This window comes from Thalassophryne amazonica, chromosome 13 (assembly GCF_902500255.1).
Source record: "Thalassophryne amazonica chromosome 13, fThaAma1.1, whole genome shotgun sequence".
Classification (NCBI taxonomy): domain Eukaryota; kingdom Metazoa; phylum Chordata; class Actinopteri; order Batrachoidiformes; family Batrachoididae; genus Thalassophryne; species Thalassophryne amazonica.
Window position 1 is genome coordinate 2778514 of NC_047115.1, and position 25150 is coordinate 2803663.

The following is a 25150-nucleotide window of genomic DNA, read 5'->3' on the forward strand; positions in this document are numbered from 1 at the left end:
ACCGTCGAAGGAGTCATCGCTTCACGCCAACGTTACCTGCCAGTGATCATTTTAAGTTGATGAAGATAGTTTCGGTGGGTTTGAAGTTGAAACTTTTTATGGATCTCGCAGTTAACCGTTGCTCTGTCTGTCAGCGTAAAAACCGGAAGGGGAGGAACTTTTCTGGCATTTCGCTCTTCCGTCTCTCGCCGATTTCCTAACTCTAATCCGGCGATTACGCTTTCTGGGACTCGGTGGACCAAGGGGACCCGAACATGTATCGGTATTTGGCACAGTTTGGGAGACGGGGAGCGAGCAGTGTCCTGGCCGCTGAGTCCGCGCTGCCGGCGAGCGCGTCTCTACCGCGGCTCCGCGGCTACAGTCAGGCCGTGGACCAGGACGACGACCCCAACTTCTTCACCATGGTGGAAGGCTTCTTCGACCGCGGCGCCGAGATCGTGGAGGACAAGCTGGTGGAGAACCTGAAGACCCGGGAGGACCCCGAGCAGAAACGGAAGCGGGTCCGCGGGATCTTGCGGATCATCAAACCGTGTAACCACGTCCTGAGTGTCAGCTTCCCGATCCGGAGGGACAACGGCGAGTGGGAGGTGATCGACGGCTACCGGGCCCAGCACAGCCAGCACCGAACCCCGTGTAAGGGAGGTGAGACACCCCGGTCCGAGACCGGTTCAGACACAGTCGGCATGAAAACACCCAGAGTTCGAAACACACAGTTAGAAGTGACTATTCTTAAGTAAAATACAAAATCTACAAACCTCAATTCCAATGAAGTTGGGACGTTGTGTAAAATGTAAATAAAAACAGAATCCAATGATTTTCAAATCCTCTTCAACCTATATTCAATTGAATACACCACAAAGACAAGATATTTAATGTTCAAACTGATAAACTTTATTGTTTTTGTGCAAATATTTGCTCATTTTGAAATGGATGCCTGCAACATGTTTCAAAAAGCTGGGACAGTGGTATGTTTCCCACTGTGTTACATCACCTTTCCTTCTAACAACACTCAATAAGTGTTTGGGAACTGAGGACACTAATTGTTGAAGCTTTGTAGGTGGAATTCTTTCCCATTCTTGCTTGATGTACGACTTCAGTTGTTCAACAGTCCGGGGTCTCTGTTGTTGTATTTTGCGCTTCATAATGTGCCACACATTTTCAATGGGCGACAGGTCTGGACTGCAGGCAGACCAGTCTAGTACCTGCACTCTTTTACTACGAAGCCACGCTGTTGGAACACGTGCAGAATGTGTCTTGGCATTGTCTTACTGAAATAAGCAGGGACGTCCATGAAAAAGACGTTGCTTGGATGGCAGCATGTGTTGCTCCAAAACCTGGATGTACCTTTCAGCACTGATGGTGCCATCACAGATGTGTAAGTTGTCCATGCCATGGGCACTAACACACCCCCATACCATCACAGATGTGTCATGGGCACTAACACACCCCCATACCATCACAGATGTGTAAGTTGTCCATGCCATGGGCACTAACACACCCCCATACCATCACAGATGTGTAAGTTGTCCATGCCATGGGCACTAACACACCCCCATACCATCACAGATGTGTCATGGGCACTAACACGCCCCATACCATCACAGATGTGTCATGGGCACTAACACGCCCCCATACCATCACAGATGTGTAAGTTGTCCATGCCATGGGCACTAACACGCCCCCATACCATCACAGATGTGTAAGTTGTCCATGCCATGGGCACTAACACGCCCCCATACCATCACAGATGTGTAAGTTGTCCATGCCATGGGCACTAACACGCCCCCATACCATCACAGATGTGTAAGTTGTCCATGCCATGGGCACTAACACACCCCCATACCATCACAGATGTGTAAGTTGTCCATGCCATGGGCACTAACACACCCCCATACCATCACAGATGTGTAAGTTGTCCATGCCATGGGCACTAACACACCCCCATACCATCACAGATGTGTCATGGGCACTAACACGCCCCATACCATCACAGATGTGTCATGGGCACTAACACGCCCCCATACCATCACAGATGTGTAAGTTGTCCATGCCATGGGCACTAACACGCCCCCATACCATCACAGATGTGTAAGTTGTCCATGCCATGGGCACTAACACGCCCCCATACCATCACAGATGTGTCATGGGCACTAACACGCCCCCATACCATCACAGATGTGTCATGGGCACTAACACGCCCCCATACCATCACAGATGTGTCATGGGCACTAACTATGAGGAGCAGCAGGTCTGTAATCAACTTTTCTGCAGCGCGGCTTTGCTTTGAAACTTGAACCAATCGAAGCAGTGCTTCGATTTGATGCTTTGTTGAGTCAGTTTTCTTTCGCGTTATCTTAATTTTCCCCACTAAAATCCTAAAGATCATATGTCTGTGAGGATTATTTACCCTTTTATGTTAAACTGACCTGTTACCATCTTCTGAAACAGTTGATAGATGTATTGTCTAACTTAAAAACAGGACCGAAGCTAACGCGTTAGCATGTCTATGGCATTTTCAATATTAAAGTTAGCATTAAGCTGTTCGCATCTCAGCACGTTTGTGTGCATGTTTTCTGTATAATAATTAATGGCTCAGTGTTTGTTGTCAAATAGTATTTTTTTTTTTATTCATATATTAATAATAATTGCAACATCATTAATAGTAATAATAACTCATCATAACTAATACAATAACTAATACAATCTAAAATACAATTTTAGAGAGACACAAAAAGAACCTGATGAAACAAAACACAACAGAAAATATAAAACCAACTAACAATGAACATAAATAAATACATACATATAGAAATAATTGTTTCCTGTGAACACCTAGTGACTCTTCCACCTCCATTTCGTCCCTGTCTTATTTAAGTTTAATGACAGTTTGTTTTGGTCAAACCATATTTTCAGTTTGTTAATTTCTTCAGTGATTTCCTCCAGAACTATCTGCCAAACTAGAAAACTGCTGAATCCTAGTAAGAACAGAATACTACTGGAATGAATTTGAATAAGGTTTTTTTTTCTCTCTAAATGGATGCTGCACTCACTGCAGTTTATTGTCTGGAATAGTCCCAGATTGTATTTCAGAGCTTCTAGAATTCAAACATTTTCATGCAGGTGGTGTTGGGGGTAATTTTGGGTTTCAGCTTTTTTTGTTTTTCACCACTTTCATCCTTGAATATGTCAATCGTGAGTCACTTTTGTGTGGATTAAAGTTACTAACTGGGACTCCCGTCTTGTTGGGAGAAAGAAACGAGAATCGTCCTCCGTTCTGTTCACACAGCTCCAAACACTGTGCGGCTCTCTGACGAGTCAAGTTAGAAGGATAGAATCCAGTTGGAATTAATAACTTCAAAGAGAAACACAGTTTAAATCAAATGACACCTCTTTCCAAATGTTGGAATACAAACAAACTGTAGTCAATCTAAACATTTTTTCCTTCCAAAACGAGACGTCCTGCCTTGACATGCAGCAGCCGGCTGAGCTCAGCTCAGAGGTACGGAGAGACAGAATGTCTGAAAGGAAATGCTTTTGACAAACCTACAGATTTTATTTATTTTATTTATGTCCAGAGATCAAGGATCCAGTGACCAATTTAAAATGTGTTGACATAGAAAACCTGTAAAGCCTACTTTCAGTAAGTAATAAGCGGTAACTTACTTTGAAATAAATGAAACTCAGAACTGCAGCCTAATAATTTTGAAAAATAAAAATCAGCAGCTTGTATTTTTATTCTGACTAGAGTTCATTTCCTCTTTTTTTTTCTTCCTCATTCACGTTTTGTGCTTGAACATTAAACAACTACATTAAGTCATCTAAAATAAATATCTTTGTAAAATAACAGCCTGTTAAAGTTCAGAGTTCTCAGCTGCTTTATGTGATTTCTGCTTCTGAACATCACTGCAGAGTTTCTCCACATCAGGTTTTTTTTAATCACACGTGTGTGTGATTTTTATTCTCTTCATTCATATATTCTCATTTTAAGGAATTTTGACCAATTTATTTCATCTCATAATTTCAGTCTAACTGTCACCGACACGTGCACACGGTGTGAACAGGACGCACCGTCAGAACAGTCCAGAGAGAAATAAAGGCAGAGACACAGTTTAGTTTGTGTTGTTTTTCGCTCTGTGCTCAACACCCCCCCCCCCTCGCAGCCAGCTGACTCACACACACACACACACACACACACACACACACACACACACACACACACACACACACACACACACACACACACACACACACACAGGCAGCTGCAGTGATTGGACCCAGCCATACAGTGGTCTTGCATACACATTACCATGTTTTCTGATTGTCCGCTGCGTGGAGAGTGGCGGGAAAAACCGAAGACACTTTCTCGCAAGGTGCGACACAAGATGAGATGTAAATAAAAAAACAAAAAGGCGGCGCTCAAGTATTTTGGTTCTGAGCAATGAAAATAAAGAATTTGAACGTTTTAAACCAAAAAAATGCCACTTGTCCGGTCAGACAACAATTAGAGCTATTGCTTGTCCGATCACATTTTACACTTGTCCAGGACAATCAGACAAGCGTTAATGTCGATGCCTGATATACACTACAAAAGAAATCAGCCAAATTTAAAGAGATCTGGAATCCCTTTCTTGCATTTTTAGAGAACTGTGAAGTTGAAGAAACTCTGGAAACTTAAAGGTGATATGTCCCTAACTGTTAATACCTTAACCATGTGACAGTGAGCTGTGTATGATGACATCATGTCGTTATCCATTTATTTACTTTTTTATCTTTTATTTATTTTTTTAAGTTGCCTTTGGGGTGGGGGGAGTGGAATATTTTATAGTTTGGTTGTTATGTTCCTTGTCCAATGTATTAAAATGTTCTTTTTTGTAAGCTGTTAAACCTCAATAAACATATGTTTATAAAAAAATTTAAAAAAACATCTGCGTCTAAAACTGGTCCCGTACTGATCCAAACATGATTACGATAAAGAACACCCCGATCCAAAACCGGTCCAAACAAAGCCAAAAACAAACACTTAAATCAAGATGAAGAAAGATGAAAAACAGCATTAAAGGTTCTGCAATGGGTTCTTTTTATTGATTATTTGCAAACAGACCATTAATAATTGATTAATTAAAGTGACACGTTTGGTCTCCAGCCATCATCTTGATAAAAACCTGATACTGGCCTGTTTGCCAGTTTAAGGACACGTTTCCCCGACGCCTCTTGTTGACTGTTCTTCTAATACTAATGACACAGGACACCCAGCCCCTCTCTCTAGCTCCTCCCACTAAGGAGCCTGACTCCACTGAGGACGTGGCGCCCAACCGTGAGGATAGCGCTCTGATTGGCTGAGAGCTCTCTGTCAGGATGATGATGGAGGAGTAATCATTTTGTTTGTGGTTCCATCAGCAATGGTACGATTTAAAACAAAAACCACTCGAATGCTAACAGGGTTTGTTGGTGAACTGTTTCCACAGCGCCACCTGATGGTCACAGTAAAAATGCATGTGACTGTGGAGGAGGTCTGGCAGACTGATGGTTCAGCTGGGTGGAACTCCTAAAGCTCACCAAACAGGGCGTCTTTTGACCTTTGCAGATTATGTGTTGGGTTTTTAGCGCTCTAGAAGTTAAGGAGACGGGCAGAGGCACCAGTTTGCGTTCCAGAGGACTTGCACAGCGCCAGGGCAGGTCCAGAAGAGGTGAGGGTCACCTGTTAGAACATAGAGGAAGGTGGCTTTAACGTCAAGTTCAGATCCACACTCCAGTCCACAAGGACACTGGACAAAAAAAACGAGACGCAAACTGAACAAAACAAACAAACAAAAAAAAAAAGAGACGCAAACTGGAAATAAAAAGAGACACAAACTGGACCAAAAAAAAAAGAGAGAGACGCAAACTGGACCAAAAAAAAAAAAGAGAGACGCAAACTGGACCAAAAAAAAAGAGAGACGCAAACTGGACCAAAAAAAAAGAGAGAGACGCAAACTGGACCAAAAAAAAAGAGAGAGACGCAAACTGGACCAAAAAAAAGAGAGAGACGCAAACTGGACCAAAAAAAAGAGAGAGACGCAAACTGGACCAAAAAAAAAGAGAGAGACGCAAACTGGACCAAAAAAAAAGAGAGAGATGCAAACTGGACCAAAAAAAAAGAGAGACGCAAACTGGACCAAAAAAAAAGAGAGAGATGCAAACTGGACCAAAAAAAAGAGAGAGACGCAAACTGGACCAAAAAAAAAGAGAGAGACGCAAACTGGACCAAAAAAAAAGAGAGACGCAAACTGGACCAAAAAAAAAGAGAGAGACGCAAACTGGACCAAAAAAAAGAGAGAGACGCAAACTGGACCAAAAAAAAAAGAGAGAGACGCAGCCGTGGTGAGGACAGGAAGAGAAATGGTGTTGGTGTCATTTTAAAGGAAGAGTACGTTAAAAGTGTGTTGGAGGTTCAGCGAGTGTCTGACAGGGTGATGATGAGTGTGAAGTTGGAAATTGAAGGGGTGATGATGAATATCATCAGTGCATATGCCCCACAGGTAGGTTGTGAGATGAAGGAGAAAGAAGATTTCTGGAGTGTGTTAGATGAGGTGGTGGAGAGTGTGCCCAAGCATGAAAGAGTGGTGATAGGAGCAGACTTCAATGGGCATGTTGGTGAAGGGAACAGAGGTGATGAGGAAGTAATGGGTAGATTTGATATCAAGGATAGGAATGGGGAAGGACAGATGGTAGTTGATTTTGCAAAAAGGATGGAAATGGCTGTGGTGAATACCTACTTTAAGAAAAGGGAGGAGCACAGGGTAACATATAAGAGTGGAGGAAGGTGCACACAGGTGGACTACATTCTTTATAGGAGATGCAATCTAAAAGAAATCACAGACTGTAAGGTGGTAGCAGGAGAGAGTGTCACTAGACAGCATAGGATGGTTGTTTGTAGGATGACTTTAGAGGTAAAGAAGAAGAAGAGAGTGAGAGCTCAACAAAGGATCAGATGGTGGAAGCTGAAGGAGGAAGACTGTTGTGTGAAATTTAGCGAGCAGGTGAGAGAAGCACTGGTTGGAGGGGAAGCAGTTTTGGACAACTGGAAAAGTACTGCAGATGTGGTGAGGGAGACAGCTAGGACAGTACTGGGTTTGACATCTGGACAGTGGAAGGAAGACGAGGAGACTTGGTGGTGGAATGAAGAGGTCCATCAAAGCATAAGAAGAAAAAGGTTGGTGAAAAAGTTTTGGGATAGTCAGAGAGATGAAGAAAGTAGACAGAAGTACAGGGAGATGCGGCGTAAGGTGAAAAGAGAAGTGGCAAAAGCAAAGGAAAAGGCATATTGCGAGCTGTACAAGAAGTTGAATAGTAAGGAAGGAGAAAAGGACTTGTACCGATTGGCCAGACAAAGGGACAGAGCTGGAAAGGATGGGCAGCAGGTTAGGGTGGTAAAAGATGCACATGGTAATGTTCTGACAAGTGAGGTGTGTGTGCTGAGAAGGTGGAGGGAATATTTTGAAGAGCTGATGAATGAAGAAAATGAGCGAGAGAAAAGGCTGGATGATGTGGTGAGAGTAAATCAGGAACTACAAGAGATTCGTAAGGAAGAAGTGAGGGCTGCTATGAAGAGGATGAAGAGTGGAAAGGCAGTTGGTCCAGATGACATTCCAGTGGAGGCATGGAAATGTCTAGGAGAGATGGCAGTAGAGTTTCTAACCAGATTGTTTAATAAAATCTTGGAAAGTGAGAGGATGCCTGAGGAGTGGAGACGAAGTGTGCTGGTTCCTATTTTCAAGAACAAGGGTGATGTGCAGAGCTGCAGTAACTACAGAGGCATAAAGCTGATCAGCCACAGCATGAAATTATGGGAAAGAGTAGTAGAAGCTAGGCTTATAAAACAGGTTAAGATCTGTGAGCAGCAATATGGTTTCATGCTGAGAAAGAGCACTACAGATGCAATGTTTGCTCTGAGAATACTTTTGGAGAAGTACAGAGAAGGCCAGAAAGAGTTACACTGTGTGTTTGTGGACTTAGAAAAAGCTTATGATAGGGTGCCAAGAGAAGAGCTGTGGTATTGTATGAGGAAGTCTGGAGTGGCAGAGAAGTATGTTAGGGTAGTGCAGGACATGTACAAGAATAGTGTGACAGCGGTGAGATGCACAGTCGGAATGACAGGCTCATTCAAGGTGGAGGTGGGGTTACACCAAGGATCAGCTCTGAGTCCTTTCTTGTTTACAGTGGTGATGGACAGGTTGACAGATCAGACAGGCGTCCCCATGGACTATGATGTTTGCAGATGACATTGTGATCTGCAGTGAGAGTAGAGAGCAAGTTGAGTCTAGTCTGGAGAAGTGGAGATATGCTTTGGAGAGAAGGGGAATGAAAGTCAGTAGAAGCAAGACTGAGTACATGTGTGTGAATGAGAGGGAGCCCAGTGGAATAGTGCAGTTACAAGGAGTAGAAGTGGTGAAAGTAGATGAGTTTAAATATTTGGGGTCAACTGTTCAAAGTAATGGAGAGTGTGGTAGAGAAGTGAAGAAGAGAGTGCAGGCAGGGTGGAGTGGGTGGAGAAAGGTGGCAGGAGTGATTTGTGACCCAAGAATATCAGCAAGAGTGAAGGGGAAAGTTTACAAAACAGTAGTGAGACCAGCTATGTTGTACCGTTTAGAGACGGTGGCACTAAGAAAAAGAGAGATGCAAACTGAACCAAAAAAAAAAAAGACGCAAACTGGACCTAAATAAATAAATAAATAAGAGACGCAAACTGGACCTAAATAAATAAGAGACGCAAACTGGACCAAGAAAAATAAATAAATAAGAGACGCAAACTGGACCAAGAAAAAAAAAAAATAAGAGACGCAAACTGGACCAAGAAAAATAAATAAATAAGAGACGCAAACTGGACCAAGAAAAAAAAAAATAAGAGACGCAAACTGGACCAAGAAAAAAAAAAAAAAAGAGACGCAAACTGGACCCAAAACCAAAAAAGACGAGACGCAAACTGTACTATGAACTCAGATTTATCAAAGACATCAGGCTCACTGTGAAGTTCTGTCAAAAACACTCACATCTTACTACTGTAGTTGTCTGGCGTCGGCGGCCAGCTGTCGTAAACAAACAGTCGGTTGACGTCGGCGGCCAGCTGTCGTAAAGAGTCGGTTGACGTCGGCGGCCAGCTGTCGTAAACAGTCGGTTGGCGTCAGTTTACTGTGTAGCTCAGGTCCAGCATCACAGCTTGGTCTCAGGTTCAAAGTCCACGTGACTCCCGTCTGAAACCACCCTGTCAAATCTGATCTGCAGGTAAACAGAGCTGCACAAATACCGTGGAGGCAAAGTCGAGTCTTATTCCAGTTCCTCCAGACACACACACACACACACACACACAAAAAAAACACTGTCACACTTCAGAGAGGAGAACGTCAGTGACTCTCAAAGCGACGTTTGTCGCTGGGTGGAGGGTGGGTGTGTCCTTGGTTCATTTACCTGTAAATCATTGCCACAGATGATACAATGTTCAACTCGGTCTTTATATGAAGTCTTTATTTTACACAATTCTGAAAAATACCAACATATAAAGTGCCAAAGATCAAACAGGCAAGTCATGGAAATGAATGTGAGTGAAAATGTTTCAGCCAGTTTAGCCAAAATTTCATGGGCCTGCAACTAACAATAAATTAATAATCGGTTAATCTGGTGATTATTTTCTGGATTAATCCGTTAGTAGTAGGTGTGTAACGATGCATCTGGATTCGTGATATTTGTATTGTGAAACCTGTATTGAATTGTATTTTTCTTAAAAGGTTAGTACTGTAATAGCATGAAAACTGTCAACAACTACACGGAAGAAATGACGACCTCTTGCAGAAGAATCTTAAATGATTCATAAAATATTAAATAAGAAACAACAAAAATTTTGTACTTTAGAATAATTTGTTTCTTGAAACATGACTTTCTGTATAATTGGTGGGATCAGATGTGTGACGATGGGGTGTGACGCGTATTGTGCCACGGTGCCTATTGTGTCACCGTGCGATGCCAGTGATCACCTTAGTATTTCTTCTGTTTTTCTTGTTGCTTAATGCTGACTAATTATACTGTATTTCTTGTCTTTCTGGTGCCTGAATCTGTTTTCTCTCTCTGTTTGAGGTGCAGCTCCATCCAGAGATGGATGTGGTGTCTGTTTCTGTAACCCTCCTGTCCTGTCCACCAGCAACATTTCTTGTATATTCATTTTTTGTGAATTGTTCTGTAATTTGTGTCTGTATCATGGCCCAAGCAGAGGGTCACCCCTTTGAGTCTGGTCTGCTTGAGGTTTCTTCCTCAAATCATCAGAGGGAGTTTTTTCTTACCACTGTTGCTCTGGGGGTTGGTAAGGTTAGACCTTACTGTGTGAAGCACCTTGAGGCAACTTTGTTGTGATTTGGCTCGATATAAATTGAAATTGCAGTGCGTATTGTGCCGCGGTGCCAGTGCGTCGTTGCACCCCTGATTAGTTATTGTGTCCTGTAAATGATGTGGCTCAGTTTTCTGAGACACCGTCATATGATGAGAGGATTTGGGTGTTAAAAAAACACTCTGAGTGTTGGAGTGATCACAGAGTAGTTGGGGGTTAATCTAATAATCCATGAACATGGTGACTTTGCTGCCTCTTGTCTTGGAGAGTCAGCACTCTGACACCTCTGTTGTTTATTTTGTGTTCTCCTGCATTTTGAGTCAAACCGTTTTGTGTGTCTGTGTTCCAGGAATCCGTTACAGCACAGACGTGTCTATGGACGAGGTCAAAGCCCTGGCGTCGCTGATGACCTACAAATGTGCCGTCGTAGGTCAGTACTTGCCGCAGAGCTTTTGGACTCAACTTTCTGCTCCTTGTTTTAAAGAATGTGAATTTCTTTCAGATGTGCCGTTTGGTGGAGCCAAAGCTGGAGTCAAAATCAACCCGAAAAAATACTCTGTGAGTAAAACGGACACCATCAGCAAGAAAAACACACAGTTATTGTGGAAACCGTCATTACTGACGACACAAGAACACAAGGTGTCCAGAAACAGTTGAGCCAAGACCCTGACCATGTTTTAAAAGTGAAGCACAGACAGCTGAGGTTTTGAGTTCTGTGTCTCAGGCTTGTTGTCACTTTGTTTTTCTAACTTCAGGATTCTTGTTTGTTTGTTTGTTTGTTTTTGCGGTGGGTAGACTGGCACCGCGGCCCACGGAGGTTTGGATGATGTCTTTGAGTTTGGGGATTATGTTGTCTGTGTGCTGGTATCAGGAGAGGACATTATTAATATTGTGTCCAAACTGAGATGTTTGACTTGTGCGTCTTTTCTGACACTGAGGACGTGTCTCATGAACTCCTCAGGCTCGTTAGCTTTGTCTCTATTAATGATCACAGTCCACCAGGTCACTGCTGGTTAATGATCTGATGACAAACTGCTCAGGGTTCAGCAGCAGCAGCCGGTTATCAGTCTAGTTTGAGTCTTTTTCTTTTTATGCTGTTCTCATTTACAGTTGGGTCCATAAGTATTTAGACAGTTGCACTTTTTTTTTTTTTCCCCATGTCTCTGACCATTAAAGCACCACAGTTTTAAATGAAACAATCCAGATGGTCTTTAATTCAAGAGGTTTAGCAAAGAAGACGCTGAGGTCCTGTCTTGTCCCTGAGGCCTGTTTTTATGTGTACGTATCCTCGGATTATCTCCCATGAAACAGGTGAGAGTCTCTGACTCCTGCTGAACAGGACTCCAGTCCATCACAGGTTACGTCTTCAGCCAAGACCAGGTGGACTGAGATGACGCAAAGGACACAGACAGGTAGTGTGACTGGGAATCAAATCCAGGTCCACTTATTGGGAGCCAGACTCCCGATCTCATCCCTGATATTTTCCGGTTGCTTTTATTTCGATCATTCGGGATGAACACATGAACATTTTCTTGGACTTTGCTTCCAGCATTGTGATAGTGTTCAGTAAATCCGACTGGAGGAGGCACCTCTCAGAAATTTAGTGGCAGAGTGAGGGAAGCCACCAAGATAATCAGAGACCTCTGAAGGAGTTCTGGTCTTCTGTGGCTTGAGAAACTGTGCATCAGCAGTTATTCAGCTTCATGGTGGAACAAAGAAGATGTTTCTTCTAAAGAACAGTTTGCCAGAAGGTACATGGGAGACCGGAGCCTAGGTCAGACCTGTTTTCTTGTATTAAATTCCTCCTCTGTTCCACCAAGAAGCTGTGAGTGGAGCTACAGCAGACATGTTGTAGAATGTTTAGTTGGTTTTTATTTCTGCAAAAGGTCTGACTTGGACCTCCGGCTGCAGCTCCCTCAGAGTCTGTGTGTGAGGTGCTGAGCAGTCGTCTTCCTTGGAGTCTGTCCGCGCGGCATTCTGGACGGTCTGTCTGGGTTCAGAGTCAACTCAACAGAACCTGATCGTGTTCTGTGGGACCAGTGAAGGTTCAGACTGAAGTGGTTTTTGTGTCTTCCAGGACACTGAGCTGGAGAAAATCACCAGGAGGTTCACCATCGAGCTTTCTAAGAAAGGCTTCATCGGTAAGAAAAAGACTCTCGCGGTCACAACGGTTTGTAACCGTTTTCACACCTGAACATCAACTCAAACATCGTCACCATGTCCCTGGAGTACACTTCATAGTAGTTGTAAGTGTCAGTACTTCTTGAGACACTTGAAGTAAGAGTAGTAAAGTTGCTGTTTGTTTTGTTTGGTGACTCTTGCTTGCCTCTACTGGTGGTTGGCTCTCACTGCAGTATTGTATCACTTCCTGTTCCGGAGCACAGCGGTGTTTTTCTGTATCTGTTAGCTGTTTAATCTGCGCAGTTAGATTGATCTAGTTATCTAGATTACGATTTGTTTCCCAGTGTAATCTTTACGTGCCTTAACTAAAGCACTCCTTCTGCTGAATCACCTCTAAATTATTTACACATTATTCACTTTGTGTGTTTTTAGGAATCCGCTAGCTTAGCGCAGCTACTAGCTCTTAGCCGATTTAGCATGGTGGCTTCTCCTGTCTCTCCCGCACTTTTCTGCTCTGGGTGTGAAATGTTTAGTTATTCCTCGGGCTCCTTTAGCAGTAATGGTACTTGTAATAAGTGTAGCTTATTCATAGCTTTGGAGGCCAGGCTGGGCGAATTGGAGACTCGGCTCCGCACCGTGGAAAATTCTACAGCTAGCCAGGCCCCTGTAGTCGGTGCAGACCAAGGTAGCTTAGTCGCCGTTAGTTTCCCTCTGGCAGATCCCGAGCAGCCGGGAAAGCAGGCCGACTGGGTGACTGTGAGGAGGAAGCGTAGCCCTAAACAGAAGCCCCGTGTACACCGCCAACCCGTTCACATCTCTAACCGTTTTTCCCCACTCGACGACACACCCGCCGAGGATCAAACTCTGGTTATTGGTGACTCTGTTTTGAGAAATATGAAGTTAGCGACACCAGCAACCATAGTAAATTGTCTTCCTTGGGACCAGAGCAGGCGACATTGAAGTAAATTTGAAACTGCTGGCTAAGGCTAAGCGTTAATTTGGTAAGATTGTAATTCACGTCGGCAGTAATGACACCCGGTTACGCCAATCGGAGGTCACTAAAATTAACATTAAATCGGTGTGTAACTTTGCAAAAAACAATGTCGGACTCTGTAGTTTTCTCTGGGCCCCTCCCCAATCAGACCGGGAGTGACATGTTTAGCCGCATGTTCTCCTTGAATTGCTGGCTGTCTGAGTGGTGTCCAAAAAATGAGGTGGGCTTCATAGATAATTGGCAAAGCTTCTGGGGAAAACCTGGTCTTGTTAGGAGAGACGGCATCCATCCCACTTTGGATGGAGCAGCTCTCATTTCTAGAAATCTGGCCAATTTTCTTAAATCCTCCAAACCGTGACTATCCAGGGTTGGGACCAGGAAGCAGAGTTGTAGTCTTACACACCTCTCTGCAGCTTCTCTCCCCCTGCCATCCCCTCATTACCCCATCCCCGTAGAGACGGTGCCTGCTCCCAGACCACCAATAACCAGCAAAAATCTATTTAAGCATAAAAATTCAAAAAGAAAAAATAATATAGCACCTTCAACTGCACCACAGACTAAAACAGTTAAATGTGGTCTATTAAACATTAGGTCTCTCTCTTCTAAGTCCCTGTTGGTAAATGATATAATAATGGATCAACATATTGATTTATTCTGCCTTACAGAAACCTGGTTGGGGCAACTGTTTGTTGTGATTTGGCGCTATATAAATAAAATTGATTTGATTTGATATAACCAAAGTATACTCCTTCAGTACAAAGTATACTTTAAGTATCTGTTAAATATAAATACCTGATAAGTACACAACAAGTAAATTGTAAGTATTCTTGCTTATTTATGGTTTAAAAGTTATACTGCAGGTAAACCTGAGTTAAGTATCTTCTTTGGTAGGACCAGCACCCTGCAGCACGAAATCCCAATCTGGTTTTCATCTGTTGGCGCCGGAAATAAATTAAAACAGGAACTCGGAAATGATCTGAAACAAAAGTAGCTTGAAGAGTAGAAGGTCTCCATGTCTGCACAGACTCCTTCACATGCATGTTTGTGTCTTCTGCTGCAGGACCTGGGATTGATGTTCCGGCTCCGGACATGAGCACCGGTGAGAGGGAGATGTCCTGGATTGCCGACACCTTCGCCACGACCATGGGACACTATGTGAGCCCAAACTCTCTTTATCTGCAGGTGTAAGAATTAGATCATATGTACAGCGGGTTCCTCGGGGGGGCTCCAGGTCGACACCTGAAGAAGCAGATCCAGTGTTTATCAAATTAATACGTGGAGGGCTTTGACTCATAACCTGAGTTTCTTCATGGTTGACTTTCTTGCTGGAATGTGTTTCAGGACATCAACGCTCACGCCTGCGTCACCGGAAAACCCATCAGTCAGGGAGGAATCCACGGTCGGATCTCGGCCACAGGTCGAGGGGTTTTTCATGGCATTGAGAACTTCATCAACGAAGCAGCCTATATGAGCCAGCTGGGCATGTATCCCGGCTTCCAGGACAAGACCTTCATCATCCAGGTAACACGAGGTCCCGTCTTCATGGGGAAGACAGTTTGAAGAATTTTAGTTTTCAAAAGGGTGAAGTTGTTAAAGTGTAAATGACTTTGTTGTGTTTTGGTGAATTTCAGTCGGACTCAGTGTGACCCGTAAGTGGAACGGTTCCAGAACACTTGTTGGCCTCCTGAGTCTGAACCGAACCAGAGCCCGGTGCAGCAGCTTTAAAATGTTCAAAGTGTTGGCTGTAAAATCCGCTGATTTTCCCCTGTTATGCGTTTCCTTGTTCACTCAGTGGAGGAAGTGATTCCAGCGGCGTCTTTAAAATGTTTGAGGACAGAAACACTGACGTTGATAAAAACGATGTTGGTCCACTTTGAGCTGCAGGTGCTGCGATGTGGGCACTCCGCTGCCCCCTGCTGGTCTGCGTGGATCAGCACAGACCAGGCTGGTTTATTCTGGATCAGATTAAGGGCTGATGTGGATCAGGTTTCTGTTGTTTCTAATCAGCGCTTAAGGTATGTTCCAGTCGTGTCCCAGGTGCCATGTTCTGGTTGCAGGAACCGTTTCAGGGCCGCCTGTTCCTGCTGCTTTCATAGTGGAAAAAAACGGTCACAGCATCTGTAGAAACCTGTGGAACCACTTGCAGACATGAAGGAGAGTTCCTCTGTCGCTGTTTCCAGCCTTCATCCCTCCCGTGTCTTTGTGTCCCATTATTCTCTGTGCTGGTGAGTCACCAGCGAGCAGCGCGAGTTAAACCAGAACACACAGACCTCAGGATTTCAGCCACGCCACCTTCTGCTCTCTTTCACAATTTCCACTCAGCAGTGAAACATTTTCAGGCAGCTGTTACCGTGGAAACCTGCGTGCCACAAATATCCTGAGCCAGAGCGCTATGGAGTCCAACGATGTGGATCCTGATTTTTTTCAGTCTGGATCCATTTATTCAGAGTTTTTTTTTTTTTTTTTTTTTTTTTTTTTTTTTTGTGGTGCAGAAAAATCCAGATCCGTGAGGTTAAGAGAGTCTGAACATTTTCAGTCCACCTCTGATGTTCTGAGCTCCGTTTATGGGGTTCCACTGTGTGACAAAGTGCTCTTAAGCTAAACACTGGATGGTGGTGTTAGTCCAGGTGCCAGCTCAGGCTAGAAGAGCCAGTTTAAACCCAGTTTGAAGATGTGTTCTGTGGTTGTGGAACTGTTTCAAACCAGTTCATTAAAGGTCAGGAAGGTCTAAAGTCCTGGTTCCCAGCCTGAGGTTGAAGACCCCCTTTAGTGGGGGCTCCAGAGACCACAGGGGGCGTCCAAGGTTCAGTCTGCTGAGCTAATCAGAATTAAATGTTCACCTGTAAATAAAGTTGGAATAAAACATTTGACAGCCAAAACAAAGGAATTAAGAACAAAATTTTATTTGGATGAAGTAAAGAGGAAAAAAAAACCCCTTTTGATTGATTGATGTAAACAGGGTGGGAACTGAATGTCAAAGGCACGGCCATTAATCTACGGAACCGGGAACCTGGTTGTTGGAGGTGAACCAGTGCCAGATGGGGGCACCTCAAGGCAGGCCAAACCCAACGTTTCCGGGGTTAGGTGCACCTGGTGAGGGTGGAGATGTTCACCAGCTCCATCAGAAACAGTAAGGTTGGCTGTGTGACTCAGGACCCAGCAGTTCATGGAACCTTTGGAGTCCATATTTTCTCCTTTGTCTTCATCCTGAGAGCTTTCAGTCTCTTTTGTCTGCAGGGTTTTGGTAACGTCGGTCTGCACACCATGCGATACCTCCATCGTTTTGGAGCCAAATGTGTTGGAGTTGGAGAACTGGACGGAAACATCTGGAACCCCAGAGGCATTGATCCGAAAGAGCTGGAGAACTACAAACTGGTCAGTACTGGTGGCGCTAAACGTAAATCCTCCAAATTACTTTAAAACTGCTTAAACGTTGTCAAACCTGAAATTCATTGAACGTCACAGATGGTCATTTTGGCCCTGACTCAGCCCAGCAACAAACCCATTGGGTGTCAGATTTGGTGCCTGTCAGCTGAGAGGTTTGGCTAAAGTTAAGCCTTTTTCTTCCTTTGAATGATGTAGAGGAGATGAGTCCGTGCTGGCTCGTCCGAACACGCTCCACAATGCCGCTGCTCTTAAGAAATGGAAAACTAATCAGTGACGGAACCTTTCTTCATAGTCTATGGACCAAGCAGGTTTTTGGTACCACTTCAGGAGTAAAGAACACCTACAGTCCAGCCTCAGTGTACCATGAAATACACAAACACATATGGTGGCCACCCAGGGTGGCAGGTCAGGCAGGGGTCAAAATATAAAAATGCTCCAATCATACTGTAAACTACACCACATCGTTAGTCTGATCATAAAGATTCCAAAATGTATAGTTTGGACCATCTGTGACTGAATGCTTTGGAGTCTTTTAGTGAAGTTTAGGGCTAGTGGCCGGCGATCACCTTAGTATTTCTTCTGTTTTTCTTGTTGTTTAATGCTGACAAATTATACTATATTTCTTGTCTTTCTGATGCCTGATTCTGTTTTTTCTCTCTGTTTAAGGTGCAGCTCCATCCAGAGATGGGAGTTGTGTTCGTGTTGGCGATCCTCCTGTCCTGTGCGCCAATAGCATTTCTTGTATATTCATCCGTGAATTGTTCTGTAATTTGTGTCTGTATCATGGCCCAAGCAGAGGGTCACCCCTTTGAGTCTGGTCTGCTTGAGGTTTCTTCCTCAGAGGGAGTTTTTCCTTACCACTGTTGCTCTGGGGGTTGGTAAGGTTAGACCTTACCTGTGTGAAGCGCTTTGAGGCAACTCTATTGTGATTTGGCGCTATATAAATGAAAATAAATTGAAATTGAAAAAGTTATGCGGTAAAAACGATAAAAGTTGTGACAAAGGTCAATTTCCGTTTGAACAGGGGTCAAAGATTAAAGTTGCTCCAATTTTAGTAAAAAGTGATGAAAATTATGACCCTTGTTAACCCGTACCGTGATAACTCAGCGTGACAGATGGTCCAAACTATTCCCCGTTAACCAACACCGGGATGCGATCCATGTTTAGACCGCCCTAGTTTCCAGAGTATAACTTGGAGGAGCTGTCAAAGTAGGGAAAAATAAATAAATAAATAGTTGGAATAGTTGGAGCTCAGTGATTTTAGTCCAATTGCGCCACCTGCTGGACACGAGCGGTTGTACTGATTTCTACTCTGACCAGTCAATATAAATGATCAGTAAAATAGACTAATGTTCTGATCAGATGACTGTCATGCTACAGTGTCATAACTCACAGTTCCTGTCAGCCAAATAACAGGCTGAAACCTGATTGGTCCATAAACTCTGTTTTCTGTTTCCAGGCCAACGGCACAATTGTCGGCTTCCCGGACTCGACACCATACGAAGATAACATCCTTGAGGCTGAATGCGACATCTTGATTCCTGCCGCCAGCGAGAAACAGCTGACAAAGAACAACGCCCACAAGATCAAAGCCAAGGTGACAATTGATCGGTTTATTGATGGCTGATCACGGTTTGGTTACCGGTTACTCATCCAATCACAATTTCAAAATTGCTTTATGGAAGCATTTTTGCTGTTTTTGTGTGTCTCACTGTTTGCGTTTCCCATCATGCCTCACTGCTCTGTGACTCGCAGATCGTGGCGGAGGGCGCTAATGGTCCGACCACGCCGGAAGCCGACCGCATTTTCCTGGAGCGAAACATCATGGTGATTCCGGTGAGTGTGAGATTTAATAATTGTCTGACATCATCACCTATCAGAAAAATATTTTCAAAATAAGACGTTCACAGTCGCGGGGTTGGCGTTTGGCTAAACGTAGACTGAGGCCGAGGTTTTTGGGTTATTTATTTTGGAGCGTGACCAGATTAGGACACTAAAGTTAAGAATCCTGGTGTCCTTCATCAAGGGCACCAAAAGGTTTAACTAAGAAGGTTTGTTTTGGGCGGAGCAACGAGCCCCTTTGTGGCCGACACCCTCTGATGGTCCACCCCTCCCCTGACCTGACCTGACCTAGCTACATGTATTATTGCCACATTTTTCATGTGTCCTGTGGCGACTCATCTCCTCTGTTCTGATCCCGTGTCCTCTCCCTCTGCTCTCCTCTCGTCCTCTCCTTGTCTCCTGGTTTTGTAGGACTTGTACTTGAACGCCGGCGGTGTGACGGTGTCCTACTTCGAGTGGTTGAAGAACTTGAATCATGTCAGTTATGGACGGCTCACCTTCAAATACGAGCGGGATTCAAACTACCACCTGCTGAGTGAGTCACTGTGTGCTTTAGCACCTTACGTGGACGTAACCGCCCCGTGTTTGTCTTTCCGATAATTACTGTGGTATGACGCCGGCAAGTGGCCGCTCTGACTTTCTCATTTGTCTGGTGGACCCGCGTCCATGTGGACCTGTGTCTGAGTCCACATGGACGCGGGTCCACACACGGTGCTCCTGACAAACGTCATGGTGCTGAAGTCGTCTTTGTCTGCAGTGTCGGTGCAGGAGAGTTTGGAGAGCAAATTTGGCAAACACGGCGGTGCCATTCCCATCGTCCCCACCTCAGAGTTCCAGGCCAGAATCGCTGTGAGTTACCATGGCAACTAGTCTGACTAAGTGCCCATATGATAAAAATAATAAAAAAGCTGACTCTTTGTAAATAGAAGTTAGAAAGTCACACACAGCTTCTTCTGTGGTGTTTTTAGGGAGCATCTGAGAAAGACATCGTCCACTCAGGACTGGCCTTCACCATGGAGCGCTCTGCCCGGGTAACACGCACGCCCAAGATACACGTGCACGGCACACAAAAACAACACAAGTCCCTGGTGTTGTCCTTCCTTTCTTCCTAATTCCTCTTCCTTCTGTCCTCTCTTCTTGTTCCCTCTTTTCCTGACCACCGTTTTACTCTTTTTCACTTCCGTCTTTCTGACTTGACTTCCTCTCTTTGCTCCCATGCACTCTTTCCTGGCTCTCCCCCCTCATGCAGCAAATCATGAGAACTGCGAGCAAGTACAATCTGGGTTTGGACCTGCGGACGGCGGCGTACGTTAACGCCATTGAGAAGGTGTTCAAGGTTTACAGCGAGGCCGGCCTCATCTTCACATAGATGCCTCAGCGCCCTCTGTCTGTCTGTCTGTCTGTCTGTGTCTGGGTGCAGGATTTCCTCAGTGTAAATTTACTGTAATATTCACATCCTCTTGGTGTTTTTGCTGTAAACGCTCTTTGGCGCCGTTGTCTTTGCGGTTTTCCACACGTCTCCTGAGAAAATAAAATCCAAAATGATGCAGTCAGAAGCTTTAATACGTGAACAAACGCGCCGAGCCGCTTCTTCTGTCAGCAAAATGGGCGGGGCTAGACGTTTGTTGAGGTCATACAGCAGCTGCTGAAGGTCACATTAATATTTAGTAAAACGGTGCTTTTTAAAACCAAAGGAAAAGTAATATTCACAAGACAATCAAAATTAAATAAGCATGCAATGTTGTGCAAAAATCTTAGGCACACCGAAGCTCATTTCATATATAATCTATAAAAAGCTGCTAAATGTCTTATTACCAGTGCCTTAATTAAAATGTGCAGAAAATAATTCACCTTGTTTCCTGATCAGGAAATCAGTTTGAATTGAATCATTTTATTATTGTCTGATCAGAAACTGTTCATATTGTTGCGTTCTGATATTTCACCTAAAAACAAAACAAGTATTTTACTTTTAAAGAAGCTTTTTCATTTTGTTCATTAGATTGTTTAATGAAAAAAAAAATCTTTACAATATTTAACAAAAAGAAAATCACTCAGATTAGTTTATTTCTCAACTTCTTCAAAGATTTTGACCAATCATGTCTCAGACAGCGAAAAACCTGTTTAAATTTTTGTTTTGACGTGTTAAAGCTGATAAAATGGTGGGGGGGGGGGGGGGGTACTGTTACCAAACGTCAGTGGCGCCTAAAACTTTTGCACACTTGAAGCGGACGATGCAACAACGTTAAAACTGAACGTCTCTTAGTTTCTTTAAATCAGTCATGCACAAAAGCAAAGATGTAGTCGTTAACGGGAGTGAGTGTGGAGTAAGATTTGTTTTCACGTTAGCATTTTGCCAAAATATTGTTTATTTTCATGTTTAATAAAAATGCAGCTGCTTGTTTTTGTTTTTGATGCTTTATTTCATGTTTGGACACAAACATTTTGAAAATTTACATTTGCTTTCGAAGTTTCTGTTAAAATTGGGAGAGTTGCTATATCGCCCCCTGGTGTGGATCCCTGTGATTCGACGGCTCACAGGGATCCACACCAGGGGGCGATATAGCAACTCCAACAGTAATGATGTCCACTCATCAATGCGTTTGTTCGAGGCACTAAAGTTGTTGCTGCCCCGTTTGACTCGACATAAAGATGTAGCAGAAAAATTGAACTGCTAACTGGTCTGTTAGTTTTCGAGGTCTGTTTCCAGCTGAAATATCTTAAACTCTTTGGGTGCCATCAGCGGCTGGAAAATCTCTCTCATGTCAGTTTGTTGGTTCTTTAAGCGTCCAATCTTTTGTCCCGTTTCTAATTGCTGAGATGTCACAGACAGTCCTCCATGAAAAAGAAAGTGCCCTCGGAGGCAGTGGGATGCGCAGGGATGCTAACATTCAGTTTCATTGGCGATGACGCTGTCTGTATTTATGCTATCATTTGTTTTTAAAAAAATGTCACAAAATGATCATTTTCGTGGATTCCAAAAATACTTTTTCATGTTGGGTGTTTTGACCAAATGGCCCAAAATTTAGAAATATTTTAGTCGATCCCAACTTTAATTAATTTAAAACCAGTTTAACTGATTTTAAAAATGTTTTGATGATGGGTGGTAACATTAATAGCAATAATAATAATTATTACTATTTATAGAGGACTTTATTAGAAATCAAAGCACTAAACAAAACAAACTAATAATAAAAGAATGAATGGCAAAAATAACAAAAAGTCCACTACAACACTGCATAAAAATCCCATATTAGAGCTGAAAATACAGAAAAAAGGTGACTTCTACTGTATTATCCAGAGTGTAAGTCATGCCTTTTTTCATTATTATTATTATTATTATTATTTGCATTTGCATTAAAAAGTATTTTTGGCATTTTTGTTGTTTTAGTAGTTTGTTTGGTTCAGTACTTCGATTTCTGGGAAAGTCTGATATAAATGTTTTGGGGTTTTTTTGTTTGTTTTTTTGCCGTTCTGCACTGTGCGCTTCTGAGCAACAAACGGCTCTTCAGTCACAGATGATGCAGTTTGCCGCTCGTGTCACAGGTGTCGCAGAGACTTTGTTCGTGTGTCTCTTTCATGCACGTACACTCATTTTTGGAGGGCGGCTCTGGATTTGTCGCCGTGGTTTAGAATCTCATTATCTCTCATCGTCAGCGGATTAAAGACATTGAAGGTGTCAGTTTAGTGCCTTATTAAACATTCAGACAGGATGTTGGTTCAACACTTTAAAATGTTTTGTTCTGGACTTAAAACTGTTAAGAAGTGGATTTTCTCAAAGCAGAAAAGGAGCAAAACCAGTTTACTTCAAATGTAATCAATTTAAGTGGATTTTAAATCTGTTGTTGGATTGGAGTTTAAAACTGGTTTAAAACACATGATAGAGGAGTTCGGAACTAGATCAAAGCCAGTTTAAGATCACGGGTCGTGTTCTGACCGGATTTCAAAAGATCGGCATCAGGATGGCTCAGCCTTCTGATGTTTAATCTTTGACCTTACAGATGTGGGTACTCTGAGTGCACTTCCAGTTCCTGATCAGAGGTCTAAAAAGAGGTTTTAAAAAAAAAAATAAAATCACTGATGTCATTGATCAGTGATCAGTAAGATGTTCAGTGTTATAAACAAGTCAAACTGTTTCCTGAGCTGTAAAACATCATTTGAATTGTAAAAGGTATTCTCAGAGAATGTGAGGAGAAAAAATTCTTTCTATATGCTTTTTTCTTGAGATTAAAAATGTTCAAGCCAAATAAAGTACAGAAAATAAAATCACATTTTCATGAACCTGCAGTTGTCTCTGACTCTGATTTATTTAATTTGAACAGACGGAGTTTGGATTTTTGTTATTCTGTAGAATAAGAACAATTCGGACGCTTCCTCTTTTTGAGCCACTGCAGTCTGCTTTTAAAAATATCATTCCACAGAGACGGCTCTCACTAAAGTGGTGAATGACCTTCTGCGAGCATTGGACTCGGACACCACTACGGTTTTGGTGCTGTTAGATCTCAGTGCTTCATTGTTTCTGTGGATCATCACATTCTACTCGATAGGCTGGAAAATCATTTTGGGATCACTGGGAGTGCCCTTACATGGCTGACGTCATACTTGACGTCAGCCATGACTGATCACCTGCAGAGGAATGGTCTATTTGAAGAGTTTCAGTCAGGTTTTAGAATTCATCATAGTACAGAAACAGCATTAGTGAAGGTTACAAATGATCTTCTTATGGCTTCGGACAGTGGACTTATCTCTGTGCTTGTTCTGTTAGACCTCAGTGCTGCTTTTGATACTGTTGACCATAAAATTTTATTACAGAGATTAGAGCATGCCATAGGTATTAAAGGCATTGCGCTGCGGTGGTTTGAATCATATTTGTCTAATAGATTACAGTTTGTTCATGTAAATGGGGAATCTTCTTCACAGACTAAAGTTAATTATGGAGTTCCACAAGGTTCTGTGCTAGGACCAATTTTATTCACTTTATACATGCTTCCCTTGGGCAGTATTATTAGACGGTATTGCTTAAATTTTCATTGTTACGCAGATGATACCCAGCTTTATCTATCCATGAAGCCAGAGGATACGCACCAATTAGCTAAACTGCAGGATTGTCTTACAGACATAAAGACATGGATGACCTCTAATTTCCTGCTTTTAAACTCAGATAAAACTGAAGTTATTGTACTTGGCCCCACAAATCTTAGAAGCATGGTGTCTAACCAGATCGTTACTCTGGATGGCATTTCCCTGATCTCTAGTAATACTGTGAGAAATCTTGGAGTTATTTTTGATCAGGATATGTCATTCAAAGCGCATATTAAACAAATATGTAGGACTGCCTTTTTGCATTTACGCAATATCTCTAAAATCAGAAAGGTCTTGTCTCAGAGTGATGCTGAAAAACTAATTCATGCATTTGTTTCCTCTAGGCTGGACTATTGTAATTCATTATTATCAGGTTGTCCTAAAAGTTCCCTAAAAAGCCTTCAGTTGGTTCAGAATGCTGCAGCTAGAGTACTGACGGGGACTAGCAGGAGAGAGCATATCTCACCCGTGTTGGCCTCTCTTCATTGGCTTCCTGTTAATGCTAGAATAGAATTTAAAATTCTTCTTCTTACTTATAAGGTTTTGAATAATCAGGTCCCATCTTATCTTAGGGACCTCGTAGTACCATATCACCCCAATAGAGCGCTTCGCTCTCAGACTGCAGGCTTACTTGTAGTTCCTAGGGTTTGTAAGAGTAGAATGGGAGGCAGAGCCTTCAGCTTTCAGGCTCCTCTCCTGTGGAACCAGCTCCCAATTCAGATCAGGGAGACAGATACCCTCTCTACTTTTAAGATTAGGCTTAAAACTTTCCTTTTCGCTAAGGCTTATAGTTAGGGCTGGATCGGGTGACCCTGGACCATCCCTTGGTTATGTTGCTTTAGACGTAGACTGTGTTTCATAATTATTGTATGGCCTTGCCTTGCAATGTGGAGCGCCTTGGGGCAACTGTTTGTTGTGATTTGGCGCTATACAAGAAAAAAGTTGATTGATTGATTGACTTGACAATAACACTACCTCTAACCTTAGTGAGATTAAATTTGGGGTTCCACAGGGGTCCGTCTTAGGCTCCCTGCTTTTCTCCCTTTATATAGCACCCCTTGGGCACATATTGCGGCGTTTCGGGATTACCTTTCACTGCTATGCTGATGATACTCAGTTGTACATGCTGATAACTGCTGGTAATCTCATTCCCATAAAATCCCTGGAGGACTGCCTCGCATCAGTGAGAGGCTGGATGCCTAGTAACTTCCTACATTTAAACTCTGATAAAACTGAAATCAATCAATCAATCAATTTTTTTATATAGCGCCAAATCACAACAAACAGTTGCCCCAAGGCGCTTTATATTGTAAGGCAAGGCCATACAATAATTATGTAAAACCCCAACGGTCAAAACGACCCCCTGTGAGCAA

General features: G+C 43.1%; 1 protein-coding gene across 2 annotated transcripts; it reads left to right on the top strand.

The window, feature by feature from the left end:
• On the top strand, positions 1 to 22976 carry glud1a (glutamate dehydrogenase 1a). 2 transcript variants are annotated; one of them, XM_034184281.1, is made up of 13 exons: positions 1 to 642; positions 10704 to 10784; positions 10857 to 10912; positions 12432 to 12495; positions 14530 to 14624; positions 14811 to 14990; positions 16707 to 16844; positions 18316 to 18453; positions 18612 to 18692; positions 19110 to 19233; positions 19456 to 19547; positions 19667 to 19729; positions 19948 to 22976. In XM_034184281.1, the coding sequence occupies exons 1-13, from the start codon at positions 255 to 257 to the stop codon at positions 20065 to 20067; spliced, it is 1620 nt and encodes a 539-aa protein (XP_034040172.1). In that variant the 5' UTR covers positions 1 to 254; the 3' UTR covers positions 20068 to 22976. The 2 variants fall into 2 exon arrangements, with proteins under 2 accessions (XP_034040172.1, XP_034040173.1); XM_034184282.1 differs by having other exon boundaries at positions 497 to 633.
• The last annotated feature ends 2174 nt before the right edge of the window (positions 22977 to 25150 follow it).